The sequence below is a fragment of the Schistocerca serialis genome, chromosome 1, assembly GCF_023864345.2.
Source record: "Schistocerca serialis cubense isolate TAMUIC-IGC-003099 chromosome 1, iqSchSeri2.2, whole genome shotgun sequence".
In the NCBI taxonomy this organism is placed as follows: domain Eukaryota; kingdom Metazoa; phylum Arthropoda; class Insecta; order Orthoptera; family Acrididae; genus Schistocerca; species Schistocerca serialis.
Window position 1 is genome coordinate 326,934,607 of NC_064638.1, and position 20,236 is coordinate 326,954,842.

The 20,236-nt window shown below is 44.6% G+C and overlaps 1 protein-coding gene across 1 annotated transcript in view; it reads left to right on the forward strand.

The window, feature by feature from the left end:
- The first annotated feature begins 6,811 nt into the window (after positions 1 to 6,811).
- LOC126470804 (uncharacterized) overlaps positions 6,812 to 20,236 on the forward strand; it is a 230,408-nt gene continuing 216,983 nt past the window's right edge. The window contains exon 1 of the mRNA XM_050098852.1: positions 6,812 to 7,029. Coding sequence (XP_049954809.1) covers positions 6,812 to 7,029 — 218 coding nt within the window. The remainder of the gene's footprint in view (positions 7,030 to 20,236) is intronic.

Genomic DNA, 20,236 nt, shown 5'->3' on the forward strand with positions numbered 1-20,236 from the left:
GGGGTTCAGATTTGATTTTCACTTCCGATTCCGAAACATTTTCTAAAGTTTGGAATTCCATTTCTGCTCTTTGTTGCGTTTCGGCGGTCGCGTCTTTCACGCTAGCCGCCTGCCCCTGAACAATGGGTACCGCGGTGCGCGTTTCCCACTGTTCGACCGATTGTTCCGTATCCAAGTCTACCAAATTTTGGTAATTGTTGCCTTCACTCATTTTAATAATTTTCAATATAAATAACAAATCTCAAATCTAATTAGGATTCCTCCCACTACTTAATCTCGCTGACGTAACTATCTGTTCGTAACCAATACTTTGTTACGACAATTGCACCAAACAAAATTCGTGTCCAGAACGACCTCAAATCTGAAGATTGTCCTGTCACCAGGTTGCCACGTGTAACCTCCCCCTCACTTATCGACCTTAATGACAGTGAAAAATCAAACCGCGTGTACCTAATGGAAATTTGGGAAAAGTAATCGTCACCGAAGTTAATCTATCGGTAAAGAGGGAGGAAAGGGTTACATCTAAATGAAAGGAAAAATGCAAATGAAACTGGTGGAAATTAATTTTGAAAAGGGGTAAAGTTAATGAAGAAAGTAAATGTGCGGCCGTTACGTTAACAATTAACTAGCGGTAATTAGATATTTGAGATTTGGGGAAATTACGGTCGCCAGTCCTAAGGACAATTACTATAGTAACTGAAAAAGAAAGGTAATTACACATATAATTAGCACTAGAAGCGTGGCAACTGAAGGTTGACACGTGTAGTGTGAAAACTGAAAGTTTGTCAGAAGTAATAAATTTCGCTACACTCTGACTTAATTTAGCAAAAGAATTAATAAAACTGGAAAATCGAAAGTTAATTTAGTGACTGAAGTTAATAGTGAGCTTTCTTTCTGAAGCACATCGACATTCAGTAAAATAAGGTTAGTCTTGGACTACCTCAACAATCATTTCAAAAGCTACTTGAATCTACGCAATTTAGAGAATAAGAGAATTAACTTTGAACTTGAATTAAATGATTCTGAACAATTAACAATGGTAAAATTTAGTACGTACCAAGCTGAGCTGCAGTCACAGGTAACTAAAATACGGTAACAAAACTCGCACTCTTAATTTGTGCTTGTGCAATCTAAATATTGTAGCCAGCTGGACTTTGAAATTAAAGCAGTGAAATCGAATGATGCTGGCGTTTGAATTTCAACGGCCCTCGGGCTCATTTCGGAAAAGGAAGGGACCCTGCTTGGCAATGCAATTGGGACAATGAGCAACAAAGGTTCGTGCTAAGTTGCTTTAATTTTGCGAGGCAAATGGAACAATTTGAAAAGCTGAGGTCTGCCATACAGTTCTGAAACTTTACGTGCTTTTAGTCTTCCTTGTTGGTTGATTGAAGGTTTGAAGCCGTCGATCGAGGAGGTGGCGACAGTCACTCATTGTCGGCCGTCGCTGTTGCAGAAGCTGGATATTGGCGCGCCTTCTTCTCGACACGGTCACCAGGCGAAACGGGCTCTTCATGTGCGCCAGCTAATGCTTCCCGTCCGCGACACCATGTCAGAAACTATCATCGCGAGTCGAGCGCAATTACATGCTGCCAAACCCCGAAAGCGCGGCAACTCGCGGGAGCGTCACACAACACACCTGCTCCACTCGCTACTCCAGCCAGACTCCTACTGTTCTGCCCGCGCTCCACGCGGCAGAGTTAACACTACCAAAGATCCTACACACTTTGATTCTTCACACGACCTATCGATGTAATCGTTCGATAGCAGTTTTCCCTAGGCAAGACCCAGCGTAAAAATACAAATAATATTTACGAAACAAACCAATTATATATATCCAAACAGTAAAGCAATTACAATATATATAAAGAGACAGAAATGTCATATCTTGAGGTAACAAAACAAGGAAAAAAATAATAGTACAATAGATGGAAATAGGAGGATATGCATTTCCGGCGTTACATGCCTTCTTTGACAAGGCCGAAATAGGATGATTGCTTATACCAGAAGCCTTTCTCCGCTGTTGTTACTAATTTTTTGCGTAATTTAAGCAGTGGTCGGGTTCAAATCCGGGACACAGGGCTTTTCGGTTACTATTCCTTGACCACAGGCACAAAAGAAAGAACGCTATCTTAAAATCTTTAAATAGGATGATGGTACAAGATTACAAGTAAACAGAGATCTTATAGCTCAAGTATTTGTCAGAATATGGTTCTGATATGTTGAACCATTTAGATGACGTCACAGAAACAATCGTCCTAGAACTAACTGTCTGAATAACGAAAGAAACAAAATTTTTAACTTAATAAATGGCCTTAAAAGCCGCCCGAGGTGGCCGAGCGGTTCTAGGCGCTTAATTCTGTAACCGCGCGACCGCTACGGTCGCAGGTTCGAATCCTGCCTCGGGAATTGGTGTGTCTGATGTCCTTAGGTTAGTTAGGTTTAAGTAGTTCTAAGTTCTAGGGGACTCATGACCTCAGATGTTAAGTCCCATAGTGCTCAGAGCCATTTTTTTTTTCTTTTGGCCTTAAAAATCCCGGTGAAAAGCCTACAGGGTGTCTGCAGCCTTTTCTCGACAACAGGCAGTTTTATTCGCTTCTTGGTAGCGTTGCCAACGTGCCGTTTGCTGAAGCGGACAAGAAAAAGTTTCGCGGTGGAGGAGAAAGTGCGCTTTCAGCGGGTCTGTCCAGGGGAGGAAGAGATGTCCGCCCAGAACAAGGGTGGAACATCACTCAGGTTGGCAGCGGGCCGAAGGGAAATCGCAGCAGCACGGCGCGGCGTAGCGAGTGACCGAGGGCTGCCTGGGGGACGGGACAAATGGCTAACGTCTCTCCTGACATCGCGCCACGCGTCGTATTTCAAAAAGGGGTCGCTATTGGCATGCGTAATATTCCAGTCTCATCCGCGTTCTCCAAGTGCTGCGTATAATAAGAACCAGCCGCACACTCACATGAACTGCGGGCCCTTAAATCGTAAATAATTTCGTGGAGACTTCACATTCGATGCACCGTAGCAAACGTATGTGTGACAAATTAATTCCATGTATAATGTGCTCCGTTTGGTAAAATTGAATAACCGGAAATGGTCTTAGGAAACTGCAATTCTCCATTTACGCAGGCTTGATCTCTCTTTCCTTCAGTCTTACTAATTTTCTCGTTCATGATCTATTTCCATGCTAATTTTGAAGAGCATATAATTACCATTCCACTGCTGTTTAGTTTGCAAAATTTATTCATTCCAACAATCGCGTACGAAACAGATTTCTGTAGCAAGATTGTCTTGTAAAGGGATATTTATACAGGGTGTAAATTTTGAGTTGACAAACCAGAATAACTCGAAAAATAAGCTTCACACGACAAACTGTGTAGAATCCAAAGTTGATTATTTTCCAGGGGGACATCTGCTAGTCCGCCCCCCCGCCCCCCCTGGGGGTGGGGCGGAAGGCAACTTTAAAATTTCAAATAGGAAACCCCATTTTTTATTGCAGAATCAGATTCTACGAAAAAAAGCTTCGTACATTTTGTCTTAAACATTTGTTTCGATTCCTGGTAGTTGGCGCTGCAGTTCAAGAAAACCCATGTTCTCATTTTTGCGTGGAAAATGGTTACGGATAAATAAAAAATACTTATTTACTTCGAAATTTTTGATTTGATAAAGCTAAAACTCTCCCTCTCGGCCCCTTAGGGTGGGGTTTGAGAGAGAGGAATTACAGTTCTACAAATGTTGATCCAAATACTTGGGAATGCCGGCCGGATTGGCCGTGCGTTTCTAGGCGCTACAGTCTGGAACCGAGCGATCGCTACGGTCGCAGGTTCGAATCCTGCCTCGGGCATGGATGTGTGTGATGTCCTTAGGTTAGTTAGGTTTAATTAGTTCTAAGTTCTAGGCGACTGATGACCTGAGAAGTTAAGGCGCATAGTGCTCAGAGCCATTTGAACCATTAATTTGGGAATCTGCGGAAAAAATTAATATTTATGTCAACATTTGTAAAACTCTAATTCCTCTCTCTCAAACCCCACCCTAAGGGGGAGAGGGGGAGAGTTTTAACTTTAGCGAATCAAAAGTTTCGAAGTAAATAAGTATTTTTTATTTATCCGTAACCATTTTCCGCGCAAAAATGAGAACATGGATTTTCTTGAACTGCAGCGCCAACTACCAGGAACCGAAACAAATGTTTAAGATAAAATGTAAGTAGATTTTTATGTAGAATCTGATTCTTCAACAAAAAATAGGGGTTCCCATTTGAAATTTTAAAGTTGCCTCCCGCCCCACCCCCAGGGGGCGGGCTAATTTTAGCGCCAACAAATGTCCCTCTAGAAAATAATGAACTTTGGATTCTACCCATTTCTCTTGTGAAGCTTATTTTTCGAGTTATTCTGGTTTCTCAACTTAAAATTTGCACCCTGTATATCGCGTTAGTGCATAAGTTCGTTTAGCGTTTTTCATAAGTTTGGTAAACCCAACAGATACACATAACAGAGGTTGTAGTCATCAATAATACATTCCCCTTCATTATTTATAACTATCTGTCAACGCTGGGGTAAAATTCCGATTCCGCTATTCTAGAAATTGCGTCGTTTTGAGGAGGAGAACTCATCGATCCATGTTCTGAGAACATTTTCATCCGCAAAGGAATTCCTTGTACACGTAAGTTGTGCGATAGAGAGCAGAAAACGTGAAAATCATTGGGCGCAAGATCTGGTGAATTAGATGAAACAGAAATGACCTTCCAATATAACCGCAGTCTTCCTGATCATTGTTCTTCGGTCAAATTTGCGATACATCACAGTTGTTGACAATAAATATCAGCAGCAATGCGTAGCACACCACACTGTCGCTGTTCCTCCAGATACGTAACATTATCTTTTGTGGACTCGCGCAGGTCTAGCGGTCTGGGACGTTAATTCCATCCCAGTGCCAATACCTCGGTTACCAAGGACCAGTTACAACAGTCGTAGGCCTACTTGCCTCGGGAAAGGATACAACAGCTTCATGACACACTTTCGGACCGAATCAGTGAGTGAAAACAGACCAGAAATGGTGCATCGTCGTACTGATACATTGCCAAGTTCCTTGTAGATGTGACTTAATTCGTAATCATCGAAATAAGACCACGTACCCCGTGAATGGAGCGTTTCCTGGGTACTTCAATTTTTTTGGGAAAGCAATGTACACTACTGGCCATTAAAACTGTTACACAAAGAAGAAATGCAGATGATAAACGGGTATTCATTGGACAAATATATTATACTAGAACTGACATGTGATTATTTTTTCACGCAGTTTGGGTGCATAGATCCTGAGAAATCAGTACCCAGAACAACCACCTCTGGCCGTAATAATGGCCTTGATACGCCTGGGCATTGGGTCAAACAGAGCTTGGATGGCGTGTAGAGGTACAGCTGCCCATGCAGCTTCAACGCGATACCACAGTTCATCAAGAGTAGTGACTGGCGTATTGTGACGAGCCAATTGGTCGGCCACCATTGACCAGATGTTTTCAATTGGTCAGAGATCTGTAGAATGTGCTGGCCAGGGCAGCAGTCGAACATTTTCTGTATCCAGAAAGGCCCGTAAAGGACCTGCAACATGCGGTCGTGCATTATCCTGCTGAAATGTAGGGTTTCGCAGGGATCGAATGAAGGGTAGAGCCACGGGTCTGAAATGTAACATCCACTGTTCAAAGTGCCGTCAATGCTACCAAGAGGTGACCGAGACGTGTAACCAATGGCACCCCATACCATCACGCCGAGTAGTACGCCAGTATGGCGATGCCGAATACATGCTTCCAATGTGTGTTCACAACGATGTCGCCAAACACGGATGCGACCGTCATGATGCTGTAAACAGAACCCGGATTCATCCGAAAAAATTACGTTTTATCATTCGTGCACCCAGGTTCGTCCAGTACACCATCGCAGGCGCTCCTGTCTGTGATGCAGTGTCAAGGGTAACCGCAGCCGTGGTCTCCGAGCTGATAGTCCATGCTGTTGCAAACATCGTCGAACTGTTCGTGCAGATGGTTGTTGTCTTGCAAACGTCCCCATCTGTTGACTCGGATCGAGACGTGACTGCACGATGCGTTACAGCCATGCGGATAAGATGCCTGTTATCTCGACTGCTAGTGATACGAGGCTGTTGGGATCCAGCACGGCGTTCCGTATTACCCTCCTGAACCCACCGATTCCATATTCTGCTAACAGTCATTGCATCTCGACCAACGCGAGCAGCAATGTCGCGATACGATAAACCGAAACCGCGATAGGCTACAATGCGACCTTTATCAAAGTCTGAAACGTGATGGTACGCATTTCTCCTCCTTACACGAGGCATCACAACAACGTTTCACCAGGCAACGCCGGTCAACTGCCATTTGTGTATGAGAAATCGGTTGGAAACTTTCCTCATGTCAGCACATTGTAGGTGTCGCCACCGGCGCCAACCTTGTGTGAATGCTGTGAAAAGCTAATACTTTGCATATCACAGCAGTGGTGTAGCAATTTTAGTGGCCAGTAGCGTACTTTGACACATTTTATTGTCTTTGTAACAGGTGATATAAAATGGTTTAACCGGAACTACTTTCCAAGAATGAATATAAAAACGACTTGAGAAGTTTTATCTTCAAGATAGAACAATGTAAGTCGCGCTGCTCATTTAGACTACGGGATGCTACAGCTATGTTTAGGGCACTGTGGGATTGAGGTCGGGAAATGACGCTCAGTACAGTGCAATGTGCCTGCCGGGTGTGCGCTCGTAAACAAGAGCAGGGGCCCGCTGCGGCTGCGGCTGCGGCGTTGGCCGGGGGTTAATCTGCATGTCCCGTGGGGGCGGTGGGCGCGCTGACCCGGCTGGCCTGCGCTCCAGGGTCGGAGGTCAGCCGCGCCGGATTAGCTGGCCCTCCTACGCCAGGAGGCCCTCGCGCCGCGGAACAATACTGCGGCCCTCTGCTGCCGGCGGCGACGACGAAGCGCTAGCGTTGTCCCGCCACCGCGGACCGTGGCTAATCCCTCCGGGACGGGCTGTTAGACAGAGGTCAGTTCCTGCGACTGCTACCCAGTTACAAATGAAATACACCGAAGTCACAAAAGTTATGGGTTAGCTCCTAATATCCTGTCGGACCTTATTTGCCCGGTGTAGTGCAGCAGCTGGCTGTGGCATGGACTGAACAAGTCGTTGGAACTCTCCTGCAGAAAAATCGAGCCATACTGCCTCTCTACCGAAATTGTTGAGGGTGCAGGATTACGTGCACGAACTAAGATCCAGATTATGTCCCATAAATGTTCGATGGGATTCATTCCGCGTGATCCGGGGGGCCAAATAATTCGCTCGAATTGTCCAGAATGTTCTTCAAAAACAATCACGAACAGTTGTGGCGACATGAAGTCCATGAATGACTGCAAATGGTTTCCAAGTAGCTGAACATAACCATTTCCAATCAATTAGCGGACCCAGTTCATTCCATGTGAAAACGTCCCACACCATTGTGGAGGTACCTGTAGCTTGCACAATGTCTGGTTGACGACTTGGGTCGCTGACTTCGTGGGATCTGCACAACGCTCTAACAATACTATAAGCTCTTACCCGCTCAAACAGGAGTTCGTTTGACCAGGCCGCGGTTTCCCGGTCGTCTAGCGTCTAACTGATGTGGTCATGAGACCAAGAGAGGCGCTGCAAGCAATATTGTGCTGTTAGCAAAGGCACTCGCGTCGGTCGTCTCCTGATATATAGCCCATTAACGCCAAATTTCGCCGCTTTGGCCTAACGAATACTTCCGTCGTGCATCCCACATTGATTTATACGGCTATTTCACGCACTGTTGCTTGTCTGTTAGCAATGAAACTCTACGCATACGGCGCTGCTCTCGGTCGTTAAGGCCGTCGGCCACTGCTTTGACCGTGAAGAGAGGTAATGCCAGAAATCTGGTAGTCTCAGCACACTCTTGACACAATGGGTCTCGGAATATTGAATTCCTTAAGAATTTCGGAAATGGAATTTGCCATTTGTATGGCTCGAACTACCACTGCACCTTCAAAGTCTATTAATTACCATCGTGCAACCATAATAAGGTCGAATATATTTTCACATGGATCAACTGAGAACTAATGACAGTTTTGTGTATGCACTGCTCTTTTATACCTTGTGCGCGATACCAACGCCATCTCTATAAATGCATATTGTTATCCAATTTCTTCTGTCACCTCAATGTAATTCGGTTCTGAACGGCCAAAGAAGCAGACATAGTCCTTTACAGTAGATATATGAATGAAGATAGTAGGCTCAGACTGTGGTGTCACCGCCAGACACCACACTTGCTAGGTGGTAGCTTAAATCGGCCGCGGTCCATTTAGTACATGTCGGACCCGCGTGTCGCCACTGTGTGATCGCAGACCTAGCGCCACCACAAGGCAGGTCTCGAGAGACGATATAGCACTCACCCCAGTTGTACGAGGACATTGATAGCTACCATACGGACGAAGCCTTCCTCTCATTTGCCGAGAGACAGTTAGAATAGCCTTCTGCTAAGTCCATGGCTACGACCTAGCAAGGCGCCATTAGCCTTACCTACTTTGAGAGTTATAGTATAAATGTCTCAAGAAGAATGCTGTAGTCATCAAATAATAAAGTTAAGTATAAAGCAGCTACGTACTTTTCTTGCTACCATTCTATAGTTATCCTGTTCCAGAATTGACGCCCGTCGGCGTGAGTGTGTACGCGTGCCTTTCTATCGGCTACCCGTCACTGTGGACTGGCTGCCTTGTCAGTCCACTTCACAGACATGGTTCCGATACCAATTAAAATTTGTCCTTGTTGTATTAGTACAGTGACGTAGGCAGTGAGAACACGTCACCAAGTAGTCAACGAAAGACGGAAAGAATTGGCCGACAGCAGCAAACTACACTGTGGAAAAGAATTAAACGGTCGCATTTTTGAATCCCCGTCATTTTTCACCATTGCAACGCTGCCTGTAAAACTCCTCTGGAATGGTGCAATAGCACGACGATTTGCGACGTAATCCTCGGGCCCGGCAAAGTTGTAAACAACGAGGTTCCGACACGTGCGAATTAAGCGCCGAACTTCAGAAGTTCGTGTCAGGTGCAACGGGGGTTAATGAGGTCACTTAGGCAACAAATTTCGCCACAGTTCTGCCCAACGTCACCTCGCCTTTCCAGATCCACTTCTTTTAATCTATATTACGATTAGCAAACGCATTGTCATTTCTGCAGAATTGTCTTGTGCTCTCCATGCTGACCTCGTCAAAAATTCGCAGGTTGCATACGTCTTAGCGTTATCTCTTTAGCGCATTCATAAACATCTCTACTCCTGCAGTAGGAAATCTAGAGTTTAAATTATGTTTCGAATCAAACTTCGACTTGCTAAGGTTGCTAGCTTCTTCAAATCTATCTAGTAGTGTCACTACATCAGTTTTACATCGACAAAAAATGTTTCCACTGATCACCCAAAGAAGTGTGATTAATCCGTTAATAGCATGCGCGTTCAACGTTGACACAAAAATATCTATGTGCCCTGTCTACAGTAGCTAATAAAGATAAATACTGAAGCAGGAGCACCGCCATAGGAAGCTCGGAGCGTCGAAAAAGGTACCGTACACAAATGTAGATAAACATCTGTTTCTCCCTGACGTGTCATTTTTTTCTCTGGAAAGAATCATGTCAGATCATGTCGACTGTGCTTAGCAAGCGAAATAACAAAGTCCATATCGCAACACAAAGAAAGGTATACACCACAGATCAGACACCATAAAAGAGTGTACATTAATGTCATTAACGTTTAAAATAGACAAAGCACGTGACTGTAGTTGTGCTTAGATTGGCATAAATCATTTTCCTGGACAGATAGCTACGAACTGTACACATAAACAAAAGTTTTGCAGCACCCTTTTTAATTGGAAATTCATGGTACAGAAAACAAAAAATGGCTCTGTCGCTTGCGTATGTATTCATTTCCAATGTGTCCATACCAGAAGATGAAGTAAAAAAAATTGAACGACAAAATCGTCTGTTTCCCCTTGAGGGGCTTTCCACAGCCCTCCTGAGCAACGTCTGTACGTGGTGGAACGTCCCCTTGCTCGGATGCACGGTTGAATTCATCATGGAGTACCATTGATGAGATCATAAAGCCAACTCTGCTTTAAACTGTCCCAATTTTAATGAAGATTCGCGCAGATTACGTGGTTCTTGTTGACGTCCAAAAACGGATCCCACACACATCTTGTTGGGTTGATTCTTGGGAATGGATAGGACACTCCGGTCTGGTGGCCGGCCATTGTGGCCGAGTGGTTCTAGGCGCTTCAGCCCAGAACGGCGATGCTGCTACGGTCGCAGGTTCGAATCCTGCCTCGGGCATGGATGTGTGTGACGTTCTTAGGTTAGTTAGGTTTAAGTAGTCCTAAGTTTATGGGACTGATGACCTCAGATGTTAAGTCCCCTAGTACTCAGGGCCATTTGAACTATTTGAACCATTCTGGTGATCCTAGCATGCTAAACGAGCGCCTTTAGGAGAACATCACTCTTAGCACATGGTTATCATCCGTCAATATGAAAATGGCGATTCGATCCCACACTGGTTGCAGAATCTCGTCCCTGTACCGTAGGTATACGATCGCCTTACGTAATGCCACCCAAGAACATCACTCCACCACAACCTTGTTGCACACGTGGGACGCAGTGTTGGAGACGTCCGATATTACCGGGTGGTCTACATGCAAGTTGACTGCGATTATCGTTTCGTCAGTAAACAACATCCGACTATCGTTTCGTCCGTAAACAAGACCCGACGCCAATCCTGGTGCGTCTGTGCCGCATGATTTCTTGCCCACCTACACTCCTGGAAATGGAAAAAAGAACACATTGACACCGGTGTGTCAGACCCACCATACTTGCTCCGGACACTGCGAGAGGGCTGTACAAGCAATGATCACACGCACGGCACAGCGGACACACCAGGAACCGCGGTGTTGGCCGTCGAATGGCGCTAGCTGCGCAGCATTTGTGCACCGCCGCCGTCAGTGTCAGCCAGTTTGCCGTGGCATACGGAGCTCCATCGCAGTCTTTAACACTGGTAGCATGCCGCGACAGCGTTGACGTGAACCGTATGTGCAGTTGACGGACTTTGAGCGAGGGCGTATAGTGGGCATGCGGGAGGCCGGGTGGACGTACCGCCGAATTGCTCAACACGTGGGGCGTGAGGTCTCCACAGTACATCGATGTTGTCGCCAGTGGTCGGCGGAAGGTGCACGTGCCCGTCGACCAGGGACCGGACCGCAGAGACGCACGGATGCACGCCAAGACCGTAGGATCCTACGCAGTGCCGTAGGGGACCGCACCGCCACTTCCCAGCAAATTAGGGACACTGTTGCTCCTGGGGTATCGGCGAGGACCATTCGCAACCGTCTCCATGAAGCTGGGCTACGGTCCCGCACACCGTTAGGCCGTCTTCCGCTCACGCCCCTACATCGTGCAGCCCGCCTCCAGTGGTGTCGCGACAGGCGTGAATGGAGGGACGAATGGAGACGTGTCGTCTTCAGCGATGAGAGTCGCTTCTGCCTTGGTGCCAATGATGGTCGTATGCGTGTTTGGCGCCGTGCAGGTGAGCGCCACAATCAGGACTGCATACGACCGAGGTACACAGGGCCAACGCCCGGCATCATGGTGTGGGGAGCGATCTCCTACACTGGCCGTACACCACTGGTGATCGTCGAGGGGACACTGAATAGTGCACGGTACATCCAAACCGTCATCGAACCCATCGTTCTACCATTCCTATACCGGCAAGGGAACTTGCTGTTCCAACAGGACAATGCACGTCCGCATGTATCCCGTGCCACACAACGTGCTCTAGAAAGTGTAAGTCAGCTACCCTGGCCAGCAAGATCTCCGGATCTGTCCCCCATTGAGCATGTTTGGGACTGGATGAAGCGTCGTCTCACGCTATCTGCACGTCCAGCACGAACGCTGGTCCAACTGAGGCGCCAGGTGGAAATGGCATGGCAAGCCGTTCCACAGGACTACATCCAGCATCTCTACGATCGTCTCCATGGGAGAATAGCAGCCTGCATTGCTGCGAAAGGTGGATATACACTGTACTAGTGCCGACATTGTGCATGCTCTGTTGCCTGTGTCTATGTGCCTGTGGTTCTGTCAGTGTGATCATGTGATGTATCTGACCCCAGGAGTGTGTCAATAAAGTTTCCCCTTCCTGGGACAATGAATTCACGGTGTTCTTATTTCAATTTCCAGGAGTGTATAAAAATGGTTCATATGGCTCTGAGCACTATGGGACTTAACTGCTGAAGTTATCAGTCCCCTAGAACTACTTAAACCTAACTAACCTAAGGACATCACACACATCCATGTCTGAGGCAGGATTCGAACCTGCGACAGTAGCGGTCGCGCGGTCACAGTTTGTAGCGCCTAGAACCGCTCGGCCACTCCGGCCGGCCCCATCTATAACGGAGGCCACGATGTCCTGGTGTACGACGTGGTGCTCACTATGATCGTCGGAAATAGACAATTGCATCGTGCGATTGACTCCTATCAGTCTGATGAAATACATGACGTCCTGTAGCCTCTTCGAACACTGAATTCAGTTCTGGAGCACTCACCCACGCTTTCTTTGACTCAAAGTCGTTGATATCGATCATTATGTACTCTTCTCGAACACACGTACATGCGTACATACATACATTTTTGTTATATGTGTGACGATAGGTAGGTGGTTCTTATTCCCCCCAAGAGATTGTTCCCTTACAGTAAGGGAATGTGTATCAGGTTCGGTCAAAATCGGTCAATCGATCCTGTGGTTTAGGAGGAGATATGGAACATACAAACACCCATGCACTTACTCAAACACACACACACACACACACACACACACACACACACACACACACACACACACACACACACACACGCGCGCGCGCGCGCGCGCGCGTACACAAATACATACATACATACATTTTTATTATATGTGTGATTTAGATTTACACGAGAAAAAGTAAAAGAGTTTATTCTAAACGAAATAATTGCTAGAAGCGATGTTTCAGGCATTTCATCACAACCACCATAGCGCATACTAGAGCTTCTGCAATCTTCGTAAAGTAGAAGTACCAGGATATACAAGCTGTGAACTGACTGCTTAACTGTGCCTGGAAAGCTCAGACTGTGAGACCGATGGTTGTAGAACAAAATAGTCCGCGATCCGTACCTGGATCAGATTTACAATTTTAATGCTTAGAGAGATTTCAATCGTATGGTTTTTCTCTGTTTTCGTCTATACCCCACAAGCCACACTCTGGTGCGTTGCGGAGAGTATTTTGTGTACTACTATTGTTCTGGCGTAACCACAAGCGCTGGCACGAACATGAAGAACGTAAGAGAAGAGAAGGCTGTGAGACGACGTCAGCCAATAGCACGCTGAGTAGGACGCAACCACTATAGGAGCGGCATCTAGACGTGGGCGGCCATGGCTGTTTAAGTACTCAACATTACCTCTCAACTGGAACTGATTCCATGTGCGCACTACATCATTTTCACTCCGGTGGACCCGTCGATCTACCTCCTTACTGAAAAGCTTTCTGCACGTAACGTGATGATGCGGACCCGACCTATGGTCGCGATTATTCTTCGTCCCGTGTAGGATGTTCTCTCTTCTGTTCCACAGTCGTATCCAATGCGTCCCTACTGGTGCTTTACTTTCAACTGAAAGTCCTTTCGAGCGCGGCGTTCTACCCTACGGATAGGAAGCGCTCTGGTAACTGTGTGTACGTTTACAATCAAAGTCAGGTGTGACCTTCCGATCGGAAGAGGAACTGACAGCAGCAACACGCCTGCACTACATATCGGTTGATGCAACACTTTTACTGCTGTGTGTAATGAAACATTTAGCATGTCTTGGTCACGATTTCTGAGACGTCGAGTGTGAGCCTTAAGCAGTATCTAACAGACAAATACGAGCTCGTTGACCAGAGAACGCGCAGCAAGTGCTATTGTTTTTTTTTAAACGGAATTGAACCGCGCGTCCGCTACGGTCACAGATTCGAATCCTACACCCCGGGCATGGATGTGTGTGATGTCCTTAGGTTAGTTAGGTTTAAGTAGTTCTAAGTTCTAGGGGACTGATGACCTTAGAAGTTAAGAGCCATAGTGCTCAGAGCCATTTCAACCATTTTTATACTGAATTGAGCCATAAGCTGGTAAATGTACTATTAGTTCTCCATGAAATACAGGTACACAGCAATCGACCAAAATCTGGCCGCTTCAATTGCCTCTGGCTTTTGTACGAGGAGACCCTTTTCCTACACGTGTCTACATTACGGTAGGGGATGTACTCTCCTCCGAAGTAATAATGCATGGTTCCCATGGTGAAACGCTACTTTGCCAGACTGCATTTTGTGACTCGAAAGCATTCAGTTAAGGGGCTTCAGGGTGGACCAGATCATACGTGTCTCGGCTGGAAGTCCTCGTCCAGTGTCAGTCAATGATTATGGTTCTTATCTGTAGCTCGCAACTTTTGGGCGCCAGCAGATGAGATATTTCTGCAAATGTCTCTTGTGTTCTGGGGAAATTGTACACTGATCTGAAACGTCTTAGTTTTGGCTCATAGCCGGATTAACAATCGATCGGAGATATATGTGCTTTTGTCCTTTCTGGTCTAAACACTATCAGCGAAAGCCAAAAGGCGTTATGCCAGGTAAACAATGCAGATTCCTCCGTGTTAAAGGGCATGACAGTCTGTAGCAAAGTGGAATACAGTATTGAGGGACCCATCTATGGTGTTAGCTCGGCGCAATGTAGACCACACTCGTCATGTACACTGAAGTGCCAAAGAAACTGGTATAGGCATGCGAATTCAAATACAGAGATATGTAAACAGGCAGAATACGGTGCTGCGGTCGGCAACGCTTATATAAGATAACAAGTGTCTAACACTGTTGTTAGATTGGTTACTCCTACTACAATAGCAGGTTATCAAGATTTAAGTGAGTTTCAACGTGGTGTTATAGTCGGCGCACGAGAGATGGGACACAACATCTCCGAGGTAGCGATAAAGTGGGGATTATCTCATACGACAATTTCACGAGTGTACCATGAATATCAGGAATCTGGTAAAACATCAAATCTCCGACATCGCTGTGGCCGAAAAAAGATCCTGAAAGAATGGGAATAGTTCAGCGTGACAGAAATGCAACCCTTCTTCTGGTTGCAGCAGATTTCAATGCTGGGCCATCAACAAGTGACTGCGTGGGAACCATTCAACGAAGCATCACCGATATTGGCTTTCGGAGCCCAAGGCCTACTCGTGTATCCTTGGTGACTGCACGACGCAAAGCTTTACGCCTCGCCTATGCCCGTCAACACAGACATTGGAGTGTTGATGACTGGAAACATGTTGCCTGGTCGGATGGGTCTCGTTTCAAACTGGATTGAGTGTATGGACGTGTACGGATATGAAGACAACCTCATGAACCCATGAACCCTACATACCAGCAGCGTACTGTCCAAGTTGGTGGAGGCTCTGTGCAGTTGGAGTGATATGGGACCCACGATACGTCTGGATACGACTCTGACAGGTGACACGTACGTAAGCATCCTGTTTGATCATCTGTATCCATTCATGTCAATTGTGCATTCCGACGGACTTGGGCAATTCCAACGTGACAATGCGATACCCCACACGTCCAGAATTGCTACAGAATGGCGCCAGGAATATTCTGAGATTAAACACATCGGTTGCCCACCAAACTCCCCAGACATGAACATTACTGAGCATATCTGGGATGCCTTGCAACGTGCTGTTCAGATAAGATCTCCTCCCTCTCATTCTCTTACAGATTTGTGGACAGCCCTGCTGGATTCATAGTGTCAGTTCCCTCCAGCACTACTCCAAACATTGGTCGAGTCCATGACTCATCATGTTGCGGCATTTCTGCGCGCTCGCGGGGGACCTACACGATGTTAGGCAGGGGTACCAGTTTCTTTGGCCCTTCAGTGTATAGTAAATTATTAGTGGTTGTGTTTCCCCCACAACACTAATTTATAAGAAGTAATGTGAGAAATTATCACGAAATAATGTTTGGGCACAGAATATATTGGCAAACTGTTTTTTTGTATTAGCAACAAGGAAGGATAGAAGCTTCTATTTTACTGTATCATCAGAAATGGCCAGCTAACTCGTACGAACAGGGAGGAAAAACATTCAGTTATCGTATTTGAAAAGATACAATCACTGTTTCTGCTAAAGTGATCAGTCAGGATAGCCGAAATGTGCATTCGAACTCACCTCTTCCATGTTGTTAACTACAGAGCGTAAGAATTAAGCCACTCCATATCTCCTGGCCCTGAATTATAGCTGCCCTGTATTCGCTAAATGAATTGGCGATACGAACGTGTGAGAAAGACTTTGGATAACGTGTCATTAAAATTCGTAGTACTTATTAGATTCAAAGTGCCTCTCACAAAAATATTGGACGCTGGTGAATAGAAAGATATAAGAGGAAGAAGAAACTGGCGTTGGGAAATGAGGACAGAAAAGACGAAAAGAGGAGGGGCGTGTGAAGAGCGGCGCGCCGCAAGTATTCGCAATAGATGGGCTGGACGGGGCGGGACGGCAGTGGCTGGAATGCCGCCTGCCGGCACCGCTGCTGGGATTGCGTGTGTCAGGCGCCGCGGGGCTCAGCGCGCAGCCAGCGGCCCCTTATATTCCGTCCCCGCTACCCGCCGCGCACCAGACATGCATCCTTCCACAGGCATACGTTACTAGACTGGCGAAGGCGTATCTTTAACCGAAGCCTGGCGTTTGGTGAGGTAAGATGGCGGCGTCAAGAAGTTTGTGTACAATACTACTACTATTTCTTAAACGAAATGACGTTGTAAGCTTTAGAAGGTGATCTAAACAAGTTGTGCATTTGAGAAAATATCTGCGTTCTAGTTGAGTTTAAAACATACATTGTATGCTAATACTGTACGTCTAGTACAGTCCAGCCGAGGCTGGCCGGCCCTCGGGCATGGGTGTGTGTGTTTGTCCTTCGGATAATTTAGGTTAAGTAGTGTGTAAGCTTAGGCACTGATGACCTTAGCAGTTAAGTCCCATAAGATTTCACACACATCTGAACATTTTTCGAGACTGGCAGGAGCGGCGCTTATATTCATTTTGTCTAGATGCCGATCCTATAGAGAACATAGAAAATTGGCAAAATGAATACCCAGTCGGATTTTTCAGCCAGTATCTAATATTTGTCAAGTTTCCCGCTTCCTCAGAAACCAGGACCAATACAGATGTTTCTCCTGAAGGTCAGAGGACAAAACAATGGAAACGGCATTGACAGAGCAATAACTTGTCTTTACAAGAGGCAATTATTCAAGGACATTCATTGCAAGGTCAATACCATACAAGCCCTTGTCCATGGTTTTTAAATGAAAAAGTACGTAGAATTACAATGTACAATGTAGAGAACATTCAACGCATCTGTTACCTAATAAATCTGTTTGCTTTTTGTATGGGCTACTCCATTTCAAACCGGACAAAAATATTGATTAGATTTTTTAAAAATCATTAACAATTTTTGCTTGTTTCCATTACTGTAAAAGAAAATAACTTTCATAAAGCTATCTCTTAAATTCTTACTAATTATAAAGTTAAAAATGGGTAAAGAGTAAATTATTTTCCGAATGCGACTATTTGGCTGCCGTGTAACTTAAGAACCATATATCGGACTTCACTCTCTTAAGATTCATTTTGAAACTGAATGTCTGTTGTTGATGGAGGTATATACCAACAACATAAAAATAATTAGTACAGTTTTTAAAAACGTTTTACTCGTGTATTAAGCACAAATACGGTTTTCATGAACATTAAACTTGCGTAGGTTTGAACCTCTTTTTATTACACATTAATTTCAGTTCTAAGTTTTATGGTTCTATTTACTTTTTATTTTTTTCTGAAGCTCCCCATCGAAGAAACCACATAGAGGTTTACTATTATAGTTTTAAATTAAATACTGAACAAAATGGCATAATTTTTCTTCCATTTAAAATTGTGTTTTTCATAAAAAGTACGAAACACGATGAAAATTACATTAAACTGTAGTTTAAAAAAATCATAAATTTAAAAAAATTCATAAATAATAAACGCTGAACGTCATGCTGGCCTTGGGTTGCTATGTGTTGCCGTGAAACATAAGCAACAGGCGATCGCCAAAGGCCTTGCTGTGATTCGTGATTGTTGTCCCTTGTTCTATTTACTTTTTTTTTCTGAAGCTCCCCATTAAAGATACCAAGTAGAGGTCTGCTATTACAGTTTTAAATGAAATACTGAACAAAATGGCATAATTTTTCTTCCATTTAAGACTGTGTTTTTCAGAAAAAGTACGAAACACGATGAAAATTACATTAAACTGTAGTTTTGAAAATACCGCACGAATACCGTCTATAACTGTACAATATTACTTTCATTTTTAATTTTATTTCAGAATTTTACTTTCAATAGTTTGTGAGTTACGAATCGCAGAATAGCGTGATTTTATTAAATTATGGTAACTTTGACCCTTAAAAAAACGTGTCTATACTTTATAAACGAATAAAGCGATTAATTATAGTGAGGATTCAATTTTCTGTCATCTAAAGTTGACGCCAAGTCCATATCTTTTCCAAACTCGTAGCCGTTTATCACAGCTGCGAGTTTGGAAAAGATATGAAGTTAGTGTCTACTTTAGCTGACAGAAAATTGAGCCCGCACAAAAAATGCACAGTTTCCTGCTGTACGAAATGAAATAGAACAGCCCGTATACAGAATTTCAGTGAAGTTTCTCCCTTAAGTTATTTACAATTGCAGACGTACTGCTTTGCGTGTACAGTTTTTCTTTGGTTACGCTACAAATTGAAAGAATGTCCAAATGCGGAGGGGTATTTTAGTTTCATACCAATAGTTTTCCATTCACTTTACTGTTACATTCTACAGAACAAATATGTGCATGGAAAAATGATTATTGCTAGCATATAAATCGTGAACGCTCTCTCCATTATCGGTAAGAGTGGTTTGTACAATACTGCAAGTCATTCACATCTTTCTTCCACATAAACTAAGCTGTCGCAAAAATCATACTTGAGGGAAAACGAGATTATCGCTCCCTTCTTGATATCTTATTGCCACCTAGAAATGGGACAAACAATGTGAGAGTCTTTTGATATATCTCTACGTTGTCGTCAATGTTTCCTGGATGATAGGTTGACAAAACGGAGTCGAAACGCACCAGAAAAGTAACAACTGAATCTTTCAGGTACTGAGAAGACGAAGTGAAATTCGTCTTCATGTAACACAATAGAAGTTATTCATAAATCAGTCTACTCTAATGCTTCAAGGACTTTTCTTCTAGCTTTTCTATCTGAACCCTGCATTAGAGTATCAAACTTACGTAGCATAGTTGCCTCTCTCCCTCCCTCCCTCCCTCCCTCTCCCTCTCTCTCTCTCTCTCTCTCTCTCTCTCTCTCTCTCTCTCTCTCTCTGTCTCATGATATTTTTATTTTCTCTCGGCCGACTGTAAAGAGAGAACTAGGTAGACCTCGTAACAAGTGGATGGATGATGGAGAAGGAAATGATTTCCCCTCGTTTTATGTATGTTTTTTGTGTATCGCACATTATGATGGACCGTGGCTCATTCCGTTGCTAAGAATTACGTTATCCTGTGACAGTACGACATTTCATCCCAACATGGAGATAAGAGCGTTTCGTGAACGTCACGTGATCAAGTTTTCTTTGTGTTTTCGTGCTTTAACCGTTAGCCTGTGGCAAAAATGGGAAATTATTTGGTCATTTTTCTAGATGAAAGTGGTAAATCAAGCCTGGCTCCTTTGTCTCCCAATGTAGCACTCGAAGTCTTGCGCTGTACGGACGTAGAGAATACAACAAAGTAGAATGGTGTGAACCTAAGAAAGAGAATAGATTATGTATTCTGGCCAGAAACAGAAAAAAAGTACGCCGTATGCAGCAGCGTCATCACTTTTCTTTCTGTCTCTCTTTCAGATCACATACTGCAGTTGCTTTCTTGTTTTGATAAGAATCAGTGCTGGGTGATAAGGAAGGAAGGGAGTGGAGGATTATTTCCGTTTGAGCATCTTCCAGAAAATTTATGTATATCCAACACTATTACTATCGGTTGTTAATGTTTATGGAACTTCCTTGATGTCAGTTGTGACAAACATTGCAATGCCAAGATATGGGCCAC